This window comes from Bos taurus, chromosome 25 (assembly GCF_002263795.3).
Source record: "Bos taurus isolate L1 Dominette 01449 registration number 42190680 breed Hereford chromosome 25, ARS-UCD2.0, whole genome shotgun sequence".
Taxonomy (NCBI): Eukaryota; Metazoa; Chordata; class Mammalia; order Artiodactyla; family Bovidae; genus Bos; species Bos taurus.
Window position 1 is genome coordinate 21,839,954 of NC_037352.1, and position 21,623 is coordinate 21,861,576.

The following is a 21,623-nucleotide window of genomic DNA, read 5'->3' on the forward strand; positions in this document are numbered from 1 at the left end:
AGGGGAAGATGAAAGACTTCCAAACTTAGTGTCTGATTTATAGATCGCCATCCTTGGAACGTGTATTGATTTTGCTCTTGATGGAATTGTAAACATGAAGACATCTGGCCAGCCCCCTTTAGAAGCATAGATGAGGATTCATTACATTAAACAAAAGAATGGAGTGGACTATCAAAACATTATTATGTGACAGCTTGCTCCAGCCCCATGACCTGCTGGCTCTTAGCACTTGAAGCTCCTTTTCTATAATAGACGGAGATGTCATCACTTTTGGGGTTGCCCCAACTGCCTGTTTAGGGGCATGTGGTCAGGCTGAAGGAAATGTCATGGGTCTCTGTTAATCAAATCACATGCAGACGTGGTATGTTTATTGCTTCCGAGTCTAGCTTTTCTAAGTTCTAAGCTGGCCTTCAGAGACCACTGTGGCTTGTAGAGAAGCATGAAGGTTGGATGTGGGTAGTACCATGGACAGCACTAGAGATCCTAGGATGTTGCTTCTGTTGGTAAACAGTGGAGTGCAAATGGGCTTCCCCTTGGATGAAGAGACCTCACAGACACAGATAGGAGATGCCAAGATATATTTTCAGGTTGTATTCTTTTAGTAGAAAATTATGACAGCAACTCGATTGAAATGAACTTTCGTTAAAAGAGGCGTGTTATGGCTGACATTGGAGAAGTCTGTGGCACCCCACTCCAGTACTCTTGCCTGGAAAATCCCAGGGATGGGGGAACCTGGTGGGCTGCCATCGATGGGGTCGCACAGAGTCGGACACAACTGAAGCGACTTAGCAGCAGCAGCAGCATGGCTGACATAACTGAAAAGTCTAGGACTGAGGCTCAAATGATGTTATGAGCATTTATTCGCTCCCTCTGAGTTCTGCTATATCTATAGTAGCTTTGTTTTCTCTACCTGGTGACCTCTTGCGCATCTAGACTTAGTTTCTACCACCCGAACAATCCTGATGTTAAAAGAGTTCATCTTTTTCCTGATGGTGCCAGCAAAAATGTTGGGGCTGATGTTAATGTTCAAAGACTTTGATCAGCTTATATGGGGTTACATGGCTCTTCCTAAACTGTGACCAGAAACCGTGATCCACTGTGACTAGCAGGATGGAGTATTTCCACTGGCCAGGACAGGCCCACATGACCACTCCTGGAAGCAGGAGTTAAGATCAGCATCACCAACTTCATATGGCTTGAGAATCAGGGAAGCTGTTTCTTCAAAGAAATATTAGGATGTTCTTACCCCAAGATACTAGAATAGGTGGAGCCACAGATGTCCACCAGCAAGCAAAGGCGATTTGAGGGAGAGATCTGAATTGAATGGTAGATTCCTTAACCTCTGAGGAAGTTGGATTTCTAATGGGATTGAGGAAGTCTGGCCCATAGATCATACCTACTCATGGGTGCTGAAACACCCAAGTGATGACTTTGGAATCAGTGTTAAGGGAGGAGGAAAGTGTAATGATATTGTAGTCATCAGATATGCTGGAAATGTGCAAGGGTCCCCAAACATCAAACTCTCCCCATCAACACAGATGAAATAGAATGAGAGTGGAGCCTGTGTTGTTTAGGGCATCACTCTTTGAAGGTGACACCTTCCTGATTCTCTGTTACAGTAACCTCCCCCCGTTCCTGTCCACCTCATCATTCTTTTTATTTCCTTCATATCATTCATCAGAAGCTACAAGAAGCATGCTTGTAGATTTGAATACTTGGTAATTGACTTTATCCCTCTACTAGAATTTAATCTGAATAAGAGCAAGATGCTTGATTATCTTGTTCATAATATACTTATCTCCAAGCATAGTGTCTGTCACAAAGTAGGTGGGCAACAAATATTTTTTGATTGGAAATCAGTAGAAACCCCTGGGTTCATGACCTAGAAACTGGCTTAGGGGAGCTTGGGGTACTTGGTGGTAAACAAGATGATCTCAATCAGTTTTTTTTTTTCTTCATGCTCTTCAGAGATATTTTTTAAATGATAGTTTTGTATAAAACCTTCCTATGAAATGTAAGGGATCTTGATGTTGCAAAGGTCAACTCTAGAGATGCCCCCAGATAAAGGACACTTCTGTGGATGCTCTGCCCAGATGGAGGAAGCTTCTGTTTTATTTAGCTGTCTGTGGATCGCTCTTCTCAGAGTTGCTGTCTCATTGCATCCTCCCGAGACACTTGGCATAGTTGCCGCTGCAGGAAAAGAGAAGCACAGAGGTTTGCAGACCCTCATGTCTCCCTGCCAGATCATAAGCTGTTGGAGGGTAAGGACTGGGTTGTACTCACTGCTGTGCCCCCACCAGGCATGGTACAGTGTTCTGCCTGTAGTGAGTGGATGTTGGTTGACTCAAAAGAAATAGCATTTAATTCAGCCCCTGAATCTGTGTCCCCACAGTGACCTGAAACTTGACAATGTGATGCTGGATTCCGAGGGCCACATCAAGATCGCTGATTTTGGCATGTGTAAGGAGAACATCTGGGATGGGGTGACGACTAAGACCTTCTGCGGCACCCCAGACTACATCGCCCCCGAGGTGAGCTGACGCCAACCCCTCAGGCGTGTCTGCATTGTGCTGATGTCCTCCCTGAGCCTTAGGTGGGAGAGGTCCGAGGGGTACCAGACAAGCAGGACCTCAGGCTGGTCCATCTCCTAGACTAAATCGTTCCTTTGAGATCACACATGTAAATTAACTTAGCACACATCCCAGAAGCGCAGACCCAAAATACATCAAGGTTTGGGAGAAAATTTAAATAAAACTCAAAAGAACCATCCACCACACATCAGTAAGATTCTTCGTCAAGCTGCTGTGGCTCATGGCCATATGATACCTCCTAATTATGCCACTGAAACGTGTGTTCAGGGGAGACGGAAAGGCAGAGAAGGAGTAAGAGAGAGAGAGATTGATTCCCGGGACAGATGTATGACACAGGGTCCGTGTGTGCATAGGTATGAGGTAGTTGTGCTGAATCCTAAAAGACTCAGCTTTTTTCTTCCTGTGATTAAGATATAAATGAAAGTGTGAAGATTTATTTTAGTGCCTCCCCCTCCCTTCCCAGAGGAAGCGGTCAGTTGCAGAATGGATTTCCCCAACGTGTCATGGTACAAAAATTTGTGCCAGATGATAGCCTCCCTTTTCCTCTGAATTGGTGCTCAGGAAGGTGGCATCCTGCAATCTGTTACTGGATTTTTATGGAAAGGAACTGCGAGCTTGGCATAGAGTCTTGGAAATGGACATTCTCGAATTCCTCTCTTCTTGACTGTTAAGGCTTCATATGTAACAATGGTGATGGGAGGACCCCTGTCACTAAGTAGCTTGGCACTAAATTGAAAACCTGCCTACTCTGTTACCAAAACTCTTCCTCTTTTAGGAATCTAGTTTGCAACATACACACACACAGACACACAAACACACACCATACTCGGAAGGATATGTCTTCAAAGCCCTTTCTTTGTTGCAGCACTATTTTTAATAATGAAAAATAGGACACAGTCTCAGTAACTACCAGTGAAGTAAAAGAGTTGCAATTCATATTAAATATTATGCAACCCTTATAAAGATCAGAGCACACCTGTCTGTACTAACTTGAACAGTGTTTGTTAATCAAGGGATGGGCAATAGACTGAATGATTTACAGTATGGAATACTATGCTGTGCTTAGTTGCTCAGTCGTGTTCAACCCTTTGCGATCCCACGGACTGTAGCCCACCAGGCTCCTCTGTCCATGGGATTCTCCAGGCAAAAATACTGGAGCAGGTTGCCATGACCTCCTCAGTGTGGAATACTATTAAGCCTCAATTCAAAAAGTGAATGAGATGTATATGCAGATATTGAAACATTGTTGAGAGGAAAAAATTGAGTTACAGAATGATAAATACAGTATGATGCCATTTATGGTAAATAACAATACACAGAACACTGCTATATGTTTCTTACAAGTATGTAGATATGCGTGCAGAAGTATAGAAGATGCATGAAGATTCCAGACTGGTTTTACAACACTGGTTACCTCTGAGGATAAGGCCATTGTAAATCTTAATCTGTATACCGTTTTATCTTTGCACAAGGCAAATGTATTTGTGTATTACTTAAGGAGTTGAAAAGTAATCCTTTGAGCACTTAACTCTTTATTAGGACCCAATGGCATTTTCCCTTTGTGACATACATTGCTTTATTATCATTGTGTTAATTAGTGAGGATATCAGATACAGTTCCTTGATCTGCTGTGAGTTCAGTGATCTCTGGTTCACAAGGCCTGCTGCCCTTTACCATCACCTGGGGAGTTTTTGTTATTTTTTTAATTAATTAATTTTTCCCCCTCCACACAGCACGCAGGATCTTAGTTCCCCAACCAGGGATTGAACCCTTGCATTGGAAACTCAAAGTCTTAACCACTGGATGGTCAGGGAAGTCCCTGGGGAGCTTTTAAAATGGGGATAGCCAGGCATCACCCTAGATGAATGGAATCAGAATCACTGCAGCATGGACCCCCACATGTGTGGTTTTCAAAGATTCTTGGATGCTGGTAAAGCCCCAAGTTGTGTTACGGGGGAAACTGCCTCCTCCTCCAGCCTGCAGCCCGCAACCTGCTGGTGGGAGGAATAAACTGCAGGTCAGGTTTCCCCCTGCTTTGCCATTAACTAAGCCCCTCGCTTCTGGCAACTTCTTTCACCTCCCAGGCTCTATTTCCCTTTGTAAAAGGATTAACTTGTTAGGTTGTCATGAGGATCAAAAGAGACATGAAGTACTTTAAAAGTGTGAAAACACTTTCAATAAGTGTTCTCACAGAAAGCTTTCCTTCATCCATTGCAAGCAGTTCTCCTCAGAGGACACTTGTGATTTCAGGGCAGACGCCAAGGTGGGAGATGGAGGTGGATAAACAGACTTATAGCCAAGCTTTATAACCAAGCTTGCTCAGACACATTTGTTGAATAAAACCAACTATCACTGAATTAGAGAACTTTCAAGTCATAGCTGACATTTTGAGGGCATAATATATGAGAGGCACGTATTTCTCTTTCATCCTATTAAAACTCTGTGACATAGATATTATTATACACTTGGTTTTGTAGATGAAGAAACTGAGACCTAGAGACATTAAGTGACGTCACCCGGGGTCACAGGCTGGGCAACAGCAGTCAGGATTCCAACTCTGGACTGTGTGGCCCTCAGTCCTCAACCCCTTAACCTTTGCCGTATCACCTTCTAATCCCTTTTTTTTTTTTTAAACTTTTTATTTTGTATTGGGGTAGAGCCGATTAACAATGGTGTGATAGTTTCAGGTGAACAGCGAAGGGACTCAGCCATACATATAACATGTATCCATTCTCCCCCAAACTCCCTTCCCATTCAGGCTGCCACATAACATGGAGCAGAGTTCCTTGTGCTATATAGTAGGTCCGTGTTGGTTATCCATTTAAAATATAACAGTGTGTACATGTTGATTCCTAACTCCTTAACTAATCCCTTTGATAGTTAGTTTTCACCCCTATATCCTAAGAGGGGGCTTCCCTGGTGACTCAGAGATTAAAGCGTCTGCCTCCAATGCGGGAGACCTGGGTTTCATCCTTGGGTCAGGAAGATCCCCTGGAGAAGGAAATGGCAATCCACTCCAGTATTCTTGCCGTGGACAGAGGAGCCTGGTAGGTTACAGTCCACAGGGTTGCAAAGAGTCAGACACGACTGAGCTACTTCACTCACTCACTTCACTCACATCCTAATGGATGGTCACACAGCTGTTCTAGGCTTTACCATGCTCTGGCAATTTGGTCATAAGTATGAAAACCTTTAAAACTACATATACCATTTGATTCACCAGTTCTCCTCCTAGGAGTTTATCTTAAGGAAAGAAAATTGGACAGATGTCCACATATCTAATTGCATGGAAGAAACCTAATCAGTTGGGTATTGATGAAATAGATTTTGGTATATCCAACCAATGGAACATTATGCAGAGGTGAAAAAGCTGGTTATGTTGATGTACAGATATTAGCATGGTAATTCTAAATGAATAAAATGCTGTATTAAAGTTCCATATATTAAAGTATTTATGTAAAGTACATTCATACACACAAAGTTTAATATATATTAATAGACAAAAATCTAGAGGAAAATAGACCAAATATCAATCATAATGTCTCTCTTGATAAAGAACTGTTTTAATTGTATTCTCATATTATATCTATATTTTAAATAAATAATAATAACTGCTATTACATTTTTTAACTTAAAAAATTTTTAATTGTGGCAAAAAAACACATCACCATCTTAACCATTTCTAAGCATACAGTTCAGTAGTCTTACATATGGTCACATTGTTGTGTAAATGTTATTACTTTTATCATGAGAAAGAAAGACAAGTTTTCTCCTTTAAAATGCTGTGCTGACTGTATTAAAAATTAAAAATAACCATACTAAGTGCTTTGAAAAGGCAATGTGACATACACAGATGCCTTCCCCGCCTGCAGGTATCTCTGTAAAGGATATCCATCTTCTTAAGGTAAAGAAATAGCTTCGGTGGACACTGGACTCCCTGTTCACTCCTTTAGACAGAGGCCCACATCTGGAACTGTGACGGCCAATTTAATCTTTCACAACGGGCGGGTGTCAGGCAAAGGAAGAACTCTCCCCCTACCCCCGCCAGCCCCAGGGATGCTCCACTCTTATTGTAAGAGAAGTGTATATTCATTCTCAGCCACTGCAAGAACCTGCACATCTCCCTGACGGATGCCTTCTGTTTTCCAGATAATTGCTTATCAGCCCTATGGGAAGTCCGTGGATTGGTGGGCATTTGGCGTCCTGCTGTATGAGATGTTGGCTGGGCAGGTAATTGAATTTTAAGTGACTTGTAAGGAAAGTCCTCCCCCACCCCCATCCCCGTGGTTTCTTTGAGAGTGTCAGCCGGATACCAGCTCACAGCTCTGAACCTCTGTAATTTCCATGACCTTGGGGTTACCCTCATCTATTGACCCCATTTCCTTATCCTCTTCCTGGAAGCCCTGGGTATGGCTTGGCTGTGGACCCCAGGGAGCTGGGCACGCTGGTTTGGGGCAGTTGGTGGGGGGTATAGTTCCTGCAGGACTCCTCCCACCCTGCGCTCTGCTCCGCAGGCACCGTTTGAAGGGGAGGACGAGGATGAACTCTTCCAGTCCATCATGGAACACAACGTGGCTTATCCGAAGTCCATGTCCAAGGAAGCTGTGGCCATCTGCAAAGGGGTGAGTGAGCCCCTTAAAGCTGGCAGCCAGGACCACCACCTACAGGGGTGCAGGGGTGCAGGTCGTGCCCTGCACAAGGATGCTGCGCCTGGGGCCGGGGAGGGGTAGTGGAGGTCAAACTCCACCCCTGGTCCACTGGCCAGCCTGTGAGCCCGGAACAGACCTGCTGCCTCCCAGAGGAAAGGGAGCTTTCTTCTAACTCACACAGAAACACCATAGAGGCCTGCCTGCAATAGCATGTGGCGGGGCTCCAGGCTCTAGGCCAGCACAGAGGAAGGCTTATGGAATGAATGAGGTGGGGAGCCCAGAAACTTTGCCAAAGAGCTGGAACCCGGGGAAGGTACCCAAGAGGGGTACGACATGACCGGTCAGCCTCACTCAATGCTGGGGCCTACGAGTTTAGTTAATAGTAAGAGTATGTGCCTTTTGTCCTAAGAAAATAATCACAGTATTGAGTTTAAGGGATCCGCTAGATAAGTTGACCCAAATTGAGTGTCTCCCAACCCCTACTCTCCCCCTAACCCACAAATGACTGAAAAGTTTGCAAGTTTGTACATAGTGATGTATGCAAATTTACCTGTGAACAAAACAGGACACCTGTTTTGGGTAAGGATTGCTTGTTTTTGTTTTTTGTGTTTGGCCAGGACATGCTCACAATGACATGGGTGAATACCTGGAGACCAGTGGTCCTCCCCGTTGGCACCATCAGAATGACCTGTGGTGCTTTTTTCAAAGGCACACACCTCAGCCTCTCCCCTAGAAACTGAGTTTAGCATCTATCTGTACTGTGAAAAAGTCACCGTGTTGCTTAAAAACCACTGCCTTTTATTATTCAAATATGGTAAGTCTTCAACTCTGATGAAAGAATGAAAGGAACACTGTGAGACCCCAGAGAACAGGGCTCAGGGATGCTGCCTTTATGAAGTTTTCCTTCCCAGCAGTCAGCAGTGCCAGCACGGCTCAGGGTTGGAGCGTGCCCACCTGTGTGTCCGGATAAACCAGGGCTGCTGGTTCTAGATCCTCATGGTGTTTGCAGATTTCTCGTTACCCAACCCAACTCTGCCCTTCCTAACCCATCACATGGCATGTGAGCTGGCCTGAGTGAAGGAAAGCTGAACTCAGGAGGTTTATAACACCTGGGCCAACCTCGATCTAGAAGCACCTTGTCATGCCACCTGAATTCCCACTCTGAGAATCACCTAAGCTTGTGTGTCAGCTGCATAGGTTAGGATGCAAATATCCCTGGGGAAGACATATGTGAATTCATCTCAGTCCCTAACATCTCAAAATTTATAGTTTGAAAATAGTTTTCATAGGTATGAGGCAGGAAGAGGGAAGGGGAGGTACAGGGCGTGGAGAGGTTCATGTGCTTGCTTAGTCACTCAGTCGTGTCCGACTCTTTGTGACCCCTATGGACTGTAGCCCACCAGGCTCCTCTGTCCATGGGATTCTCCAGGCAAGAATACTGGAGTGGGTTGCCATGCCCTCCTCCAGGGGATCTTCCCAACCCAGGGATCAAACCCAGGTCTCCTACGTTGCAGGCTGATTCTTTACCGTCTGAGCCACCGGGGAAGCCCAAGAATACTGGAGTGGGTAGCCTATCCTTTCTCCAGGGGATCTTCCTGGCCCAGGAATCGAACTGGGATCTCCTGCATTGCAGGTGGATTCTTTACCAGCTGAGCTGTTCATGAGAAGCTTAAACAAGGCCCTTGGCAAAGAGAGGGCATAGAACAAGGCCAGGGCAAACCCCTACAGTCATCATACAGGATGGGGAGACAGGGAGAGACTGTACTGGAAGCCAGTCTTTCCTTCAGATAAGAATGTGTCCTCTCCTCTCCTGATTTTTCTGGGCAGAAATCTGCATTTGAGTTCAAGTCTGAGCATTATTAACCCTATGACAGCCGGGAAGTTGTTCCACCTCATCTGCAGATTGGGGATACACATATGGGACTGCCCATGCGATCAGGGTTCTCTGATCAGGAGATGAGTTGATACAGGGTGGGGAGAGAGGGAGCTCTTAGTTTGTTAAATAGTTACCAACATTAGAGAATGGATATGTGGACACAGGGAGGGAAGAGGGTGGGGTGACTTGGGAGATTAGGATTGACACGTATTGCTCCCATGTGTAAAACAGATAGCTAGCAGGAACCTGTTATAAAGCACAGGAAGCTCAGCTCGGTGCTCTGTGATGACCTAGATGGGGGTGGATGGGAGGGAGGTCCAAGAGTGAGGGGATATATATGTCTACATATAGCCGATTCTCTTCATTGTACAGCAGAAACTAGCACAACTGTGTAAAGCAGTAATAGTCCAATAAAAACAAAGAAATAAAATCACTGGAGGGAAAAAAAAGAAAAATGGCGACCTTTAAAAATCAGGGGATTTCCTCTAACATTCAGCTTTCCAGTTTCTTTCAAAAAAATCTGATCTCTCCACGCTGGTCTGTCATTCCTGGAAGGCATCCGTCAGCTGTATTGGAAGCCAGTCTGTCCTTCAGATAAGAATGTGTCCTCTCCTCTCCTGATTTTTCTGGGCAGAAACCCGCATCTGAGTTCAAGTGTGAGCATTATTAACCCTGTGACAGCCAGAAAGCTGTTCCACCTCATCTGCAGATTGGGGACACACGTATGGGACCGCACACAGGGTTCTCTGATCAGGAGATGAGTTAATACATAGAACTCAATTGAGAGTCTGTCACTGTGTTCCAAAACCCTTGGGTTACAACTCCTGCTGTTACTAACGCTGGCACTTCCATGTTACATGCTAACCTCCTCTTGATATTCAAGTTTGCATTCCCCCTGCCTTGGATTTTTAAAGTGGGGGGTTTGGGAATTCAAGACTATTTGTACATTTCAACCCTTCCGCTTCCTAGGTGCACAGTCTTGAGCATATTACTTTGCATCTGTGGGCTTCTGTTTCTTTATCTCCGAAGATGGAATAATAATCCTCACTATGCAGAATTTTGGAAGAGTGTTAAATGATGAGGTAACAGAAGAGGAATCTCCTCGCATAGTGTTGGCACATAGTAGGTGCTCCATGCATGTTCAGGACTTTCCCCTTCACAGCCCTGCCTGCCTAGACAGCTGGAGTTCTAAGTGGGTCATGGAGAAAAGGGTTTTCCAGGTCAGCTGCATTCAGCTTCAGCTCCAATTAGCAGTTTCCCTGGTAGAGCAGATTTCTATTAATTTCAGACCCATAACCTTCAGGATTAGCGAGGGTGACTTTCTTACTATTGGGTTTGGGGACCTTTCTGAGTTGAGTTGGCTGAGGCCCGTGTGGGCTTTTTCTTCAAGGTTGATGCTCCAGAGAAGGAGTGATGCTCAAGTGAACAGCCAAATGCTTCCTCCTGAACCGTGGGCCCCAGGGGATGCGTCTGGGAGGTGATCAGAGATCGGAAGAGTGATTAAGTCCAGCTGTCTGCATGGCTGGCTTCCGGCGCCGGAGCTCAGCGTGCAAGAGCTGAGCACAGCCTCGCATTAGTTAGTGCTGGGGTGTTTCTGCAGTGGTTTTCCTTCGCCTAGCATTCTCCTATTTACATGGAAAGTGAGCTAGGTTTTTGAAAAAAGTCTCATTCCATTTGAAAATGTCCGCTTATCTAGGGGTCCCCAACTTCCAAGATCTAATGCCCGATGATCTGAAGTAGACCTGATGTAATAATAATGAGTGAAGTGCACTCATAATTATATAATTATAATCCGCTTGAATCATCCCCAAACCACGCCCCCACCCCAGTCAGAGGAAAAAAATGTCTTCCTTTAAACTGGTCCCTGGTGCCAAAAAGGTTGGGGACTGCTGTTATCCATCCCATTAAAGACCCTATTTTCCACCATAAAAAAATTAGTATACAGTTTGCTCGGATCACCACTCCCCCTTTGAATAAACTTGAAGCAGACAGAAGCCCCAGTTGGCCATACATTAAGGTGAAAACAATAAGGAACTATAAGATGGAGCTTCAAGACTCTGGGTCAGGCTGATCTGTTCAAAGCGCAGCTCTGCTACTTAGCTGGGTGATCTTAGGCAGATGCCTGCTTCTCTGGACCCAGTGTCTTTATGTGGAAAATGAGGATAATAGTTTCTGAGGCCTTAATGTTGTGAAGATGAAAGAGTAACGGATAATAGCTGTGAGCCCGGGCACACAGGAAGTGCTTAGGACACGGAAGCTGTTATTTTTTATATATATAATTTAATTTATTTATTTGGCTGTGCTGGGTCTTCGTTGCTGCCCGGGCTTTTCCCTAGTTGGGGTGAGTGGGGTTGCTCTCCAGTTGCAGTGCACTGGCTTCTCACTGGAGTGGCTTGTCTTGCTGTGGAGCATGGGCTCTAGGTGCATGGGCTTCAGTAGTTATGACTCGTGGGCTCTGCAGTTGCAGTTCTCGGGCTCTAGAGCACAGGCTCAGTAGTATCGGCACACAGGTTTAGTTGCTCCGCAGCATGTGTGATCTTCCCAGACCAGGGATTGAACCCGTATTTCCTGCATTGACTGCAGGTTCTTTACCACTGAGCCACCAGGGAAGTCCCGGAAGCTGTTGTGGATAGGGTTGCTGGTTGTGCTAACCAAGGCCTCGTAACCTTTTCTTTCCTCCCATTCTAATCCTACACAAAAGTCAAGATTCGGCCCAATTTCCTTGCCCTCCCTAAACTTTTCCTGACCAAGTGAGACCACAGATCATCCCTGGGAACCACATGGAATCTGTGTCTCTAAATGTCCAAATTTTAGAGGTCAGCAGAGGTGAGATCCAATCCCAGCTCTGCCATCTACTGTCTCTGTGAGTCCTTGCCAGTTGCTTAACCCTCTGAGTGTCAATTGCCTTGTCACTCAGGGGGGGAAAAATTAAAACACCCAACTCGTTGGGTCATTGTGAGATTCGGGTAAGACTAGGCATAAAATTTATAAAGAAGTAGCTTAGAAACAGAATTGCAGGGTTATTTTTCCCCTGGAAGATAAAGCATGTGTGGAAAGTATGTGCTTCTCTGTGTGTGGGGGTGTAGGAGGGTAGTTTCTGATGACAGATTATCTGTAGCAAGAATCAGGCTGAGCTGAAAGTCCAACAGAGTAGGTGTGAATTGCTGAATTCATCCCTTCCCCCCATAATCCTCAAGCCCTGGGCAAAAACCTGAGGAGTCTGACATCACGGGCTTCTTGGTGTCAAGTCAACTCCAGGAAGCTTCATGGTCTTGTATGTTTCAATCGTCTTGCTTCTTCTTTTGATGGCCTCTTGCTGATCTTTCTTTTTTAAAAAATTAATCATCAACTCCTCCGTCTTGACTCTCTGTGCATTTGCTTAAGTCTTGAGATCAGAGATATTTTCCTGCTGCTTTGGACTCATTTACAAGAGGGAGCCTGTCTGGTTTCATCTTAGAACGTCTATTCATCTTATTATTTAGCTCTGGCTCAGAGACCCAAAGATGGAGGGTTTTGATAATTAAGTAATTTAAATGGGACACCAAAGAAACCTCAGCGGAGTTTAGTGTAATGTGTGATACAAGGGAAATGAGCTGGGCTAGGTTTTGACTATTTAATGAGCTTTTGGAAAGTAATTACTTGAAACTTGGGTCCATTTGACTAATATTTTTTCTTCTGTCTTGTCATTTTCACAAGCGCTTTACTGAGAAATGCAAACATTATCTGAATGAACGTGCCCTTTGCTTTGGTCAAACTCCCATTTCCTCGTGGTAGCAGGAGGAGAATTTGAAGATATTGAAACTGTTCTCATTAAATGCATCAGTAATTGCGTAGAAGTCATTCTTAAATCAAAACGCACCATGTGATATTTCTGACTTGAAGTTCAGGGCCACAGTCAGGCTGAAGTGTGATTAACTGTAATGGACTTTGCTCTGGGACCGGGAGCAGCAGACACTTTTGTTGGGTCCTCCTATTAGAAAGACCTGGCTGGGAAATTACTGCTGGGATGAAAAGCCAAAAATAAAGATTTAGTTGGGAGTCTTTTGCGCTGTCTTCCCTCATTCATAGGAGCGATCATTTCTGAAAGTCCCACATTTCCTCTTCTGAAATTCATTCTACATTTCTCTTTCTCTTGAAGCTGATGACCAAACACCCAGGCAAACGTCTGGGTTGTGGACCTGAAGGTGAACGTGACATCAAAGAGCATGCATTTTTCCGGTATATTGACTGGGAGAAACTTGAACGCAAAGAGATTCAGCCCCCGTATAAGCCGAAAGCCGTAAGTAAACCGTTCTCTAAAGGCAGTTGGGTCCACATCATAATGTTTTTTGGGTCCACGTCGTAACAGGCTCTTTTCCTCTCTCCGATGTGTGTGCCCATGGTGCCCTCCGAGGGGTGGACCTCGATGAACATGTCTATAAGTGTTCATATTTATACTCAAAGACAGCGGGTACAAAAATGGAGATTTCCGCCCGCACAGCCTCAATATATGCGGGAAAGACCATGGATGTTGTGTTTTTGTTTTATTGATTCAATTATTGTAACCGTCTGAGCTGGCAGCTTTGGGGGAATGGTTTTTGGGTGAGCCGAGTTCAGATCCATTTTTGGACTGCGATAAAGAATCTAATTTTGCCCTCGGTCTTTCCTTGGTTCAACTGTGTCATTTTCTCTTCAAACTGACATTGAAAAGGTCATGTTGTTTATCTCAACAGTATTTAAATTTAATTTTGAAATATACACTCCATCTGAGTCAGTAAAGAAGACAGAACGCCCAGCCAGCTCCCACCCAAGGCGAACCAGATTGAAGCAGAGGCTGGCATGCTCATAAAGCCCTCCCAGAGCCTCTGGGTGTGGATATGGCTCTCGGGGAATTGTTGAAAGAGTGAAAGTCTCACATTTCCCAAGGTCGTGTGCATGCAGGAGCACTTCCATCCCTAAGGACTCAGCAGGGAGGAGGAGTTTTCTCCTGGATTAATCAGGACCGTGATTCTACTGGAAGGATGTTTCTTTGTTAAAGTACAGGGGAGACCTGGTGACTTTATTATGGGTTGCAACTGCTGGCTAAGGCTGAAAAGTAGTAAGGCTGAACGTAAACGTTGTTATCAAAACCAAAAGTCATGAGGATCTCAGATGTGAAAAATGATAGTGAAAGTGATGCTTGTTTTGATATTATTATTATTAATTTCATGGCCACTTACCTGGCCATATTAAGCAGTTCACACATAGCATCTAAGCAAATCCTCAAAACAAAATATTACGCAGGTGCTGTCATTCCACGTCATGGAAGAGGAAATGGAAGCTCATAAAAATTGAGTGCTCTCTCCAAGTTCATTCAGCCAGTGTGTGAGGAAATGAGGATTCTGAGAGTCTGACTCCATTAGAGGCAATACCAGGATGCCCCGGGGACAAAGGGCATGTAGTTTAAGGAAGCCTCTCAGGTGCTTCTCACACTTCCCAGCCCTGCACACCCCAAATGATTAGATTCACAGTATCCCTGCTGAGTCCTGTTTCTCTCTGGATAATTCCTGGTGCTCAGTCTTGGGGTCCTTTAGGGGCAGTGAGTTCCACATTGTGGTCCTTCTGATTGTTGCCAGTGTATATAGCGATACCAAATCAGCCTCCTCAGAATGTCCATCACTGAGTCCTGTTCTGTCAACCAGAGCTTCTTTCTCTGATACTCCAAAACCTGCAATTTCTGGGCTCAACACGCCCCTTGTCCACCTGTAAGCATGTCCCATATGACGTCACCTATTGTCCTCCAGGTTAGTAACATCCATCTTGAAATGCAGACACAGGGTTGAGCACAGTATTCCTAATCGTGTCTGACTCTCATGAATACAGTGGATCCAATAAACCATCTCTTGATTGCTTTACCTCTGGAGAACTTGAAGGAGTCGTTTCCCCTCTCTGCTCCTCTGTTGCATCATCTGTAATACAGGGATGACAACAGTTTCTCTATCAGGGGAGGGTCATGATGCATAAAGTACTCAGTACATGACCGGTACACAGCAGGCACTCTGGGAGAGTTGATGATGACTTTTGTTAGCAACATGTCACCTGTTGGTCAATGTCTCGGGTGCAGGGTCTTTGAAGGGGCAGAGCAGTGAGGGTCCTGCTGGTGCTAGTCCCTAAGATAATGTCCATGTGTGTACTTGGGGTTCGTGTGTACACCTACATGTCATAGGCAGTATCATCATTTTTATTATATGTAAGAAAAGATCAAAAAGCAATCTGAAAGACAAGAATGGGTTCTCCAGTCAGGAAACTGGGAACTTGAGGGGACACACACACCCTATTTGGGTTTTGCAGGGCTGTTCATGAGGTCTCAATATGCAGATCAGCCTCTCTCCACTTGGCTAGAGGAGAGATGTATATGCCCCCATCCCCACCAGAATTGAACCACTGACATTTGAGGTTCATTCCTTGCTTAGAGAGCAGTGGTTTTCAAAGAGTTGTCCCCAGACCATCAGTATCACCTGGAAACTTTAGGAATGAAATTCTCAGGCTCCCACCCCAGACCTCCTGAGTCAGAAACCTTGCCATGGGGCTCTCAAGGGGAATCTGATAAATGCTCCAGTCTAGGACTCACTGCTGTGGAGTTTATGGTCAAAAGCTCTTGCAGGGAAGCTAAACAGAGGCCAAAGGAACGTGGCAGGGAGAGAAATCTCTTTAAGGGGAAGACAGTGGTTTTTACACAGTCTGAGTGAGGAGAGGTGCCTTCCAGGAACAGGTCACAGACTCAGATGGCTACAGAGGCCAAGCAGGTAATGTCAGTGAGAGAGGTGGGAGTGGTTTAAAGAGGGGCAGACGGGGGAGCTCGTGGTTCTCAAGGCTCAACAGGTGGGTGTTCATCTCCAGCTGACCAATTGGAGGGTCCTGTGGATCATCAGTGATTATTATTTTCTTTTTATCTTATTCATGAAAGTAAGAGTGATCTTTCCTTGGGGACCTTCTATGAGGCAGGCATGGGGCCAGCCACGTCAGTCCTATGGGAGATGCAGGCTCTGCACTGCTGCATCCTCCTCAGGACTTTTGTATGAAATCTCACTATTTTAAAAAACATATCAGCAACAACATTTTAAAAGTTAAATGCAACTCAAGTCAAATAAAACACCCATGAACCATACGTGGCTGTCAGTTTATAATCTCTAGGGTAGAGATCTTGCAGAGTCTGGTTGATGTTTAGCTGGGTCCCATAAGTGCTGGTTACTTACAACCAGAGTCCACTTTGGCAGGTTAAATACTTTGAATAAATACCCTGGCCCACAGAGGGTGCTCAGGAAAAATGAGCTGTTCTTATCATTGATAACACAAAATGGTTACAACAGCTAGTGATGATCCATAGAATCCTTCAACTGTTCTGTATTGGATATGGTTTCCAACCAGCTGATGTCTTGAAATGTTTGTGTGGCTTAACAGTGACCTTCAAAGTACAGTGACTGGACTGGGCTATAGACTTCAAGATGTTCTACCATCACCTCTAAGGAAACAAGACACTGAATAAAGAATTTCTGATTCCTAGGGTAAATTCAAAATAAACATAATAATGTATACACTGGACTTCCCTGGTAGCTCAGCTGGAAAAGAATCTGCCAGAAATACAGGAGACCCCAGTTCAATCCCTGGGTCAGGAAGATCCCCTGGAGAAAGGATAGGCTACCCACTCCAGTGTTCTTGGGCTTCTCTTGTGGCTCAGTTGGTAAAGAATCTGCCTGCAATGTGGGAGATCCCGGTTCGATTCCTGGGTTGGGAAGATCCCCTGGAGAAAGGATGGGCTACCCACTCCAGTATTCTTGGGCTTCCTTGGTGGCTCAGACAGTAAAGAATTGACCTGCAATGCAGGAGACCTGGGTTCAATCCCTGGGTTAGGAAGATCCCCTGGAGGAGGGCATGACAACCCACTCTAGTATTCTTGCCTGGAGAATCCCCATGGACAGAGGAACCTGGTGGGCTACAGTCCATGGGGGTCACAAAGAGTCGGACACGTCTGAGTGACTAAGCACAACACAGCACAATGTATACACATCACACACTCATTCGATTCGACTTGGGTATGTGCCTTTCACAAAGCAGTTGCCAGCCCTAGAGCCCCCAGCCCCCACCTGAGGATTTCACATTTTCCCTTTCCCCACACTTTCTGAAAGGCCCTGGTGAGTGTGTGCAGAGTTCCATGTGCTTCTCAGGATATTGAAAGGCGTGCATGTATCTGTCAGTGTTCTTGACTCATGCGTGCTATTAAATAGAGTGCAGCAAGAGAAAGAAAAACCACGGGGCAATAACAGAGGATTATATTCAAACACCAGTGAAGGGTGCTATTATTGAAGGCTCATTAAAATAATTTTAAATGGATTTTTTAAAAGTCGTTCTCAGTGCATCTTTTATTGTGGCAGGAGCTGTTCACATGGTATCATGGGAAACTACTGAAATACACTGGCTTCATGTACTGTTTCAGGGTACAAGAGTAATTTTTTTAAATGTGCATCCGATTGTGTCATTCTCTTGCTTAAATCTCCCCCTCCAACCCCCTCCCTCCCGACTCCACTCCATCAATGGCTCTCTGCCCGCCCCTGGGATAATGTCTATTGTTCCTCAGCATATATGGCTTTTAGAGTCTTCCTTGAACCAGCCTCTACTGCCTCCCCAGGCTCCTAACTTCAAGAACTGGCATTGCTGAGTGTCATTCAGCTCCTCAAACTCAAAGTGCCTTCCTTCCCTTCCTGGCTCTGCCCATGCAGAGCCAGCCACCTGGGAACCCCGGAGCCGTCCCATGCTCCCTCCCTCCCTAACCCTCCTGGTACCTTCCTCCTTCCTCCTCATCAAATCAGTAAACTGTCACCCACTCAGGGAAGCTCTTGTCAATTGCCAAGTAGAGATCATCTGCTAAAGTCCTATCAACAAACTCATCACACTTTGTCGTAATTGTTCAGTGTAAGGTCTGTCTTTCTGGCGAGACCAAAAGACTGTCTTTTTCAGTGTTGGATCCCAATGCTTAGCATAATGTTGAGCACATAACGGGTGCTTAATAATTTTTACTGAATAAATGAATGATTCAATGAAAGGCTGTCAAATAAGATGTTGCAGTGCACTGTGCTGAGGAACATACTGGATTCTTTAGGGATATTTATTAGAGCACAGAGGGGGTTTTTCTCATGCCCAGCAGCGAAGCTCAAATAAATTGGTTGTTGTGTAAGTTACCCTATTTATAAAGGGCTATAATTTGGGTACTGAATTGTATCTGTCATAGCATCATTTGGTTGTGTGATGAAAGATCTGATGATGCAATGCATGAATTGTTGCACTTTGGATGGGGAGGGCTGTGACTCCCACAGCCTGTCATTGTCCAGCCAATGGCACAGGCATCATGATGTAGCCTAGCAGAGCTTGTTAAACGTTAATATGCGCACAGAGTCTCTTGGACATATGATTAAAATGTGGGTTCTGATTCAGCCAGTCTACAACAGGGCCTGAGATGCTGCATTTCTATGATGCTCCCAGATGAGATACTGCCACTGGATCACAGCAATAGCAGGGGCTAGGACATGGTTCTGTGGGGTGCCACCACCCAGTGAGTGGACTGGTAGATGCTGTTGTAATTGGTGTGCCATGTAGCATGGTGAAAGCTGTACTGAAGGGGTGTATAAGCTTTAGTACAGAATGTTCTTTGTATGTGACTTGGGGTGCCCGGCAGGGTCTTCTGGGTCAGTGTGTGGTGAGTGGGAGCTGCTGGTTTGTGGGTGAAGGGCTGAGTATGTGACTGGGTGTGTCGTGGGGCAGTGGGTTGAGAAGTGGTGTGATCTGGTTCTGTCCTCCAGTGGGGGTGTTATGGATCATGCATTCATCACCTGTTTATTGAGGTTAGGTGCTCTTCTAGGTCATAGAGACACAACAGTAAAAATAATAAAAATCTCTGCCCTTGTGAAACTTAATCTTCTCGAGAGAGTAGGGAAATAATAAACATAGAAATCAGTGGGTATGTTTGTTAGAAGTTGATCAGCGTTATGGAGGGGTGGGCACTTGGAGAGCTGGGTCACAGAGAGGTCAGTTTTATTTTCTCTATTTATTTATTTGACTACATTGTGTCTTAGTTGTGGCACTAGGGCTCAGTAGTTGCAGTGTGAGGGCTCCTCAGTTGCTCGAGATGTATAAGATCTTAGTTCCCTGACCTGGTATCAAACCCTTATCCGCTGCATTGCAAGGCGGATTCCTAACCACTCGACCACCAGGGAAGTCCCTGAGAGGTCAGTTTTAAATAGGGTCGTTGGAAAGTCTCGCTGAGAAAGTGACATTTCAGCAAAGATGGGAAGAAGGTGAGGGAGGGAGTGAGCCATGTGTATATCTGGGGGTGAAAGTGATTTGGTAGTATTAACAGATGCAAAGGCCCTGAAGCAGGAGCTTGCCTGGCACATTTAGGAAGGAGCAGAGAGTCCAGGTGCCTGAGCTGAGCAGGCAAGGGAGAGAGTAAACGGAGATGAGATCAGAGAGGCCATGGGAGGAGACATTGTACAGGTCATTGTAGGATCTTTGACTTTTACTCCAACTAAGATGGGCAGAGAAATAGCTTGATCTGACCTGTTGTGGGGACAGGGGTAGGTTGCTGACCCAGGTGAGAGGTGCTCAGCTCATGGACAGGATGATGTTCTAGCCTCCAAGTTGGGTTCATCTTGGCTTCCTCAGTCCCTCTCCAGTTCCTTGCACCTGGTGGGTGCTCAGTAATTACCCCAGGGGCAGGAAGGAATGGATGAAGAAGACTCCGGACTACCTGCATAATTGCCCTCAGGTATAAAGTGATGGCTGAGTGTTGGGCCTGGTGAGAAGTAGGGTGAACTGATGAAATGGATAGTCATGGAAGCTTCTGGAGTCCAGAGTGCCAGCTTGAGGGCATAGAGCAGGGCATGGTTATCCAGTGGATTATACTTCTGGTCCATGTGAATGACGTCATGACATGGAACGCTCCATGTGCCAAGGTCTGTAACCAGAAGTTCCCACTGGGTGATCAGCTTGGAGTGTGGCTGTGCTGTAGTGGAGGGTGCATTGAGACCACTCTGTGGTGAGCATGTTTTATTGGAGAATTTGTAGTATGAGGTGCTATAGTCTCACAGATGTTAGCAAGATAGGCTAGCATGTGTGTGTTAGTTGCTCGTTCGTGTCCGACTTTTTGCAATCCCATGGCCTGTAGCCAACCAGGCTTCTCTGTCCATGGGATTCTTCTGGCAAGAAAACTGGAGTGGGTTACCATTTCCTTCTCCAGGGGATCTTCCCAACTCAGAAATCAAACCCAGGTCTCCTGCATTGTAGGTAGATCCTTTACCGTTTGAGCTACCAGAGAAGCCCAGGCTAGCATAAGGTCTTTAAATCAAAACGCCTGAGCGAGTGAAGTCCACTGGTGTCTGTGACACCTCATGCAGGGCTCACTGTGAAAACAAGGAAGAGGCCCTGACCTTGGGCTTGAGGCTGCAGCTGCCCCATGGAGGCAGCCCTTGGGTCAACTTGCCCAACAGGCAATGCAACAAATTGAAGAAGGAGAGTAAAGTGTTAATAACAGGGCAACAAGGATGTCCTGTTTCGTTACAGTCCAGAGAGCCTTCATCGCTAGGGTGTGTACAGCCATCTGCCCACTGGTAAATGTGGCTCTATTCTTGTTCTAAGATATATCTGATCATTGGTTCACTCTGGGCGGGAGTTGAGTACAGCTGGGCGGGACATAGACATTAAGAAGAACCCTTTCCCTACATCCTTTCATCCCAGCTGGCCATTGGTTACTATCTAGATGTGATCAGCCTGCTCACCCCTCCTTCCTTCCCTCCCAGCCTCGGTGTCAGGCTCTCAGACTCCAGCCCCCACGTACAACAGGCTGATGCCAATCATTTCTGCTCTGGTTACCTCTTCTCCAGTCTCACTTTTTGTAAAGCTCTGTAGAATTTTGAGGCATCTGCATATCTGTAAAGTCTTGGAATCTTGCAAACTAAAAAGCAAACAGAAAAACCCAGCAGAGCCCCTTATCCCCCACTGTATTTTATTGAGCCTTTCATTTAATATTGTTTCCAAAATACCGCAGAGGTTACTTACTGGATCGCATACTGTTACTCGCATCTTCTGGGCGTCTAAATGCCGAACTGCTTCAGAGACTCAGTCGTGCTCACAGGACTTGGTTTCTTAGTAATTCTGTCATCTGAAAACACTGTTTATGTAGCTGAGGTCAAAAGCGTCAAGCACTGCTTTAATGAGCTGCAATTCTGTTCATGTGACATTCTCCTCCAAAGCCAATTGCCCTTTACACCGTGTGAGTAAGTGTCTCTGTGTGTGTATCTGAACGTGTGTTTGATGTGCTGACATTTCTGAATTGAAGCCACAAAGCATAACCTTTGTATGTTTGCTATTAAAACTCCAAATTCAAGGCTTAAGAAAGGGAGCTAACTTTGACTTAATATGATTTATTTAAGAATAGAACTTAGCTCCCCCAAGGTACCAAATGCTGAAGAGAATAATACCGTTTTGAATATTAGGATT

The 21,623-nt window shown here is 45.3% G+C and overlaps 1 protein-coding gene and 1 long non-coding RNA gene across 4 annotated transcripts in view; one reads left to right on the forward strand and one right to left on the reverse strand.

Annotated features, from left to right (window-relative positions):
• Window positions 1–21,623, forward strand: part of PRKCB (protein kinase C beta) — a 375,621-nt gene that overhangs the window by 334,637 nt on the left and 19,361 nt on the right. For all 3 annotated transcript variants that reach the window (XM_005224690.5, NM_174587.1, XM_015460312.3), the window contains 4 exon segments: window positions 2,393–2,531; window positions 6,741–6,821; window positions 7,106–7,213; window positions 13,255–13,395. In XM_005224690.5, the coding sequence (XP_005224747.1) occupies window positions 2,393–2,531; window positions 6,741–6,821; window positions 7,106–7,213; window positions 13,255–13,395 (469 nt within the window).
• LOC107131818 (uncharacterized) lies at window positions 12,067–21,572 on the reverse strand. The gene is made up of 2 exons (XR_001495079.3): window positions 21,183–21,572; window positions 12,067–15,043 (listed from the first exon to the last, which is right to left on the reverse strand). It is a non-coding gene; the product is annotated as an uncharacterized lncRNA (long non-coding RNA).